General features: G+C 48.5%; 1 protein-coding gene across 1 annotated transcript in view; it reads right to left on the reverse strand.

Annotated features, from left to right (window-relative positions):
- Window positions 1-1,980, reverse strand: part of MTUS2 (microtubule associated scaffold protein 2) — a 406,145-nt gene that overhangs the window by 140,554 nt on the left and 263,611 nt on the right. The window contains exon 8 of the mRNA XM_012810001.2: window positions 1,858-1,977. Within this exon, the coding sequence (XP_012665455.1) occupies window positions 1,858-1,977 (120 nt within the window). The remainder of the gene's footprint in view (window positions 1-1,857; window positions 1,978-1,980) is intronic.

Consider the following 1,980-nt stretch of genomic DNA (forward strand, 5'->3'; position numbering starts at 1 on the left):
AGCAGAGATCAGAAAGACAGAGAAAAGACACGCTCCACGGGAGGTGAAATGCCGCAGTCATGTTAGAGGCCCGTTGGAGTTGCTGGTTGTGATTTACTGAAAAGAAAATGAAATTCATGCCCATCATCCATCTTGCTAGGATGTCACACCAAATGCAGCTGCAGTAGTAGGGAGGCCCCGTGGGGACACCCACAAATCACCCACTGGCCCTTGCTGGTCTCTGATAAGAGTCGTGTGTGCTGCAGAGATATAAACGCGTGGTCCATGGGCCAGCAAGGAATTTGCCTTGCTGGGTCAGAGAAATGCACAGAAATGCACAGTTATGGGGAACTGACCCTTAATTTTGGCACAAGAATTCTCTTCCCTGCCAGGATCTCCTAGGTGGGGTCCAAAAGCTCCAATTGGTGAAGCACAATATATAGTATCAATATGTTATTTCAGTGTCTACTGCTGTGTCCATCCACATGGAACCTTTGTCCAGCATGGGAGGAGGAGTCCTAGAGTGGACAGAGTAACTATGTAAATGTGATCACTCAGCTTCTGTGAATAACCCGCTTTCCTCTCTTTATGTAAGACCTGACAGTCAGCGGGAAATAGGCACCCAGGTAGCAGACAAAACACACGCCCCTTCCCCCTAATAACAAAAGTGCTCCACCTTACCATGGCCCGTCAGGCCTCTTTGGCACCTTAAAAAGATGTGCTTGTCACCTTCATTATTACAAGGATGGGTCTACAAGGTCCCTCAAGGTTGGTGCCAACATTACTAGACCAGAAAGGGAGGTATGACCTTCAAATTGGTTATTTCCTGGTGTTAAAATTTTTGCTGGAGAGGAGGCTGAAACTACTGCTAAGACTGAAATTTCAGAGCTGTCTATGTTTGTCATTTATTCTAATGACAAGCTGATCAATGGCTCCTTCTGCTGGAAGCTTTAAGCAAAAAAGAACAATTAGGGTGAGTGGCTCAGGCTTCCATGCTGGAGGGAAGGGGCCATGTGGGACTTCATGGAGGCCCAGGGTCCTCCATGCTTGAAGGTTCAGATGACAAGTAAAGGGAGAAGCCACTAAGAGATGGGACCACATACTTTCTCCTTTTCTTTCTTAAATTAGCCAGACAAGTGGTCAGTTCACTTTCATATGTGGAGAGCATTTATACAGTACTTTCACTTCCTCCCATTTACAGAGAGCTCTGGAAGGGCCACATGTGAAACCCAACATGTGCATTCGTAACAGGTGAATCTCCGAGGTAAATGCTCATTTCTGCCCTTAAAGAAGAAGCCCAGATGGAGCACAAATGCACTCGGACCCCAGGCTGCCCCCAGCCTCTGTGCCCTGGGGAGGGGCTGGGGAGCCTCTGAGCCTGGAGGGCCCCAGCAGCTCCAGACACTGGCTGGGAGGAAACCAGCCCTCTCCACATTTTCAGAAAAACCGAGGTGCAGGGAGTGTCCTGCCCCGACTCCATGCTGCTCTGAGAACTGTAAGCATGGCCCTGTCCCTTTCAACCAGAAATGCACAGACAAGTCAGAATCTGGCCATCTCACCTCCGAACCATGCTCCACTTTTTTCAAAAATGTTCACATATGTTCTTTTATTCCTTTTCTATCTAATTTTGTCTTTTGGAATGAAGGTTATTACTTATTCTTTCCAAATTAATTTTTTTCACATGTAATTCTAATTATGGCTCCCAAAACATGATAGGATGCTGCAGGTTTTGTGGGACCTTCTGAAAATCTAAACTGAACTCTGATCAATGCTCAAAACCCAAACACACACACACACACACATACACACGCAAAGAACCATCACCACCCTCTCCCCACAACTCCACCGCCCGTGGACATTCATCAAATGGGGCCTCACCTTTCCAAAGAAATGCTGAGTGGCCACGGCCAGGGCGTCGAAGCCGCAGATGGCTCTCCGCAGCTCTCCGCGCACCAGGCCCAGCTGCCGGGCCTGCCGCTCGCACCGCTCCTTCAGCCGCTG

The sequence above is a fragment of the Otolemur garnettii genome, unplaced genomic scaffold (assembly GCF_000181295.1).
Source record: "Otolemur garnettii isolate 467f Iridium unplaced genomic scaffold, OtoGar3 scaffold00120, whole genome shotgun sequence".
NCBI classification, from domain to species: Eukaryota; Metazoa; Chordata; class Mammalia; order Primates; family Galagidae; genus Otolemur; species Otolemur garnettii.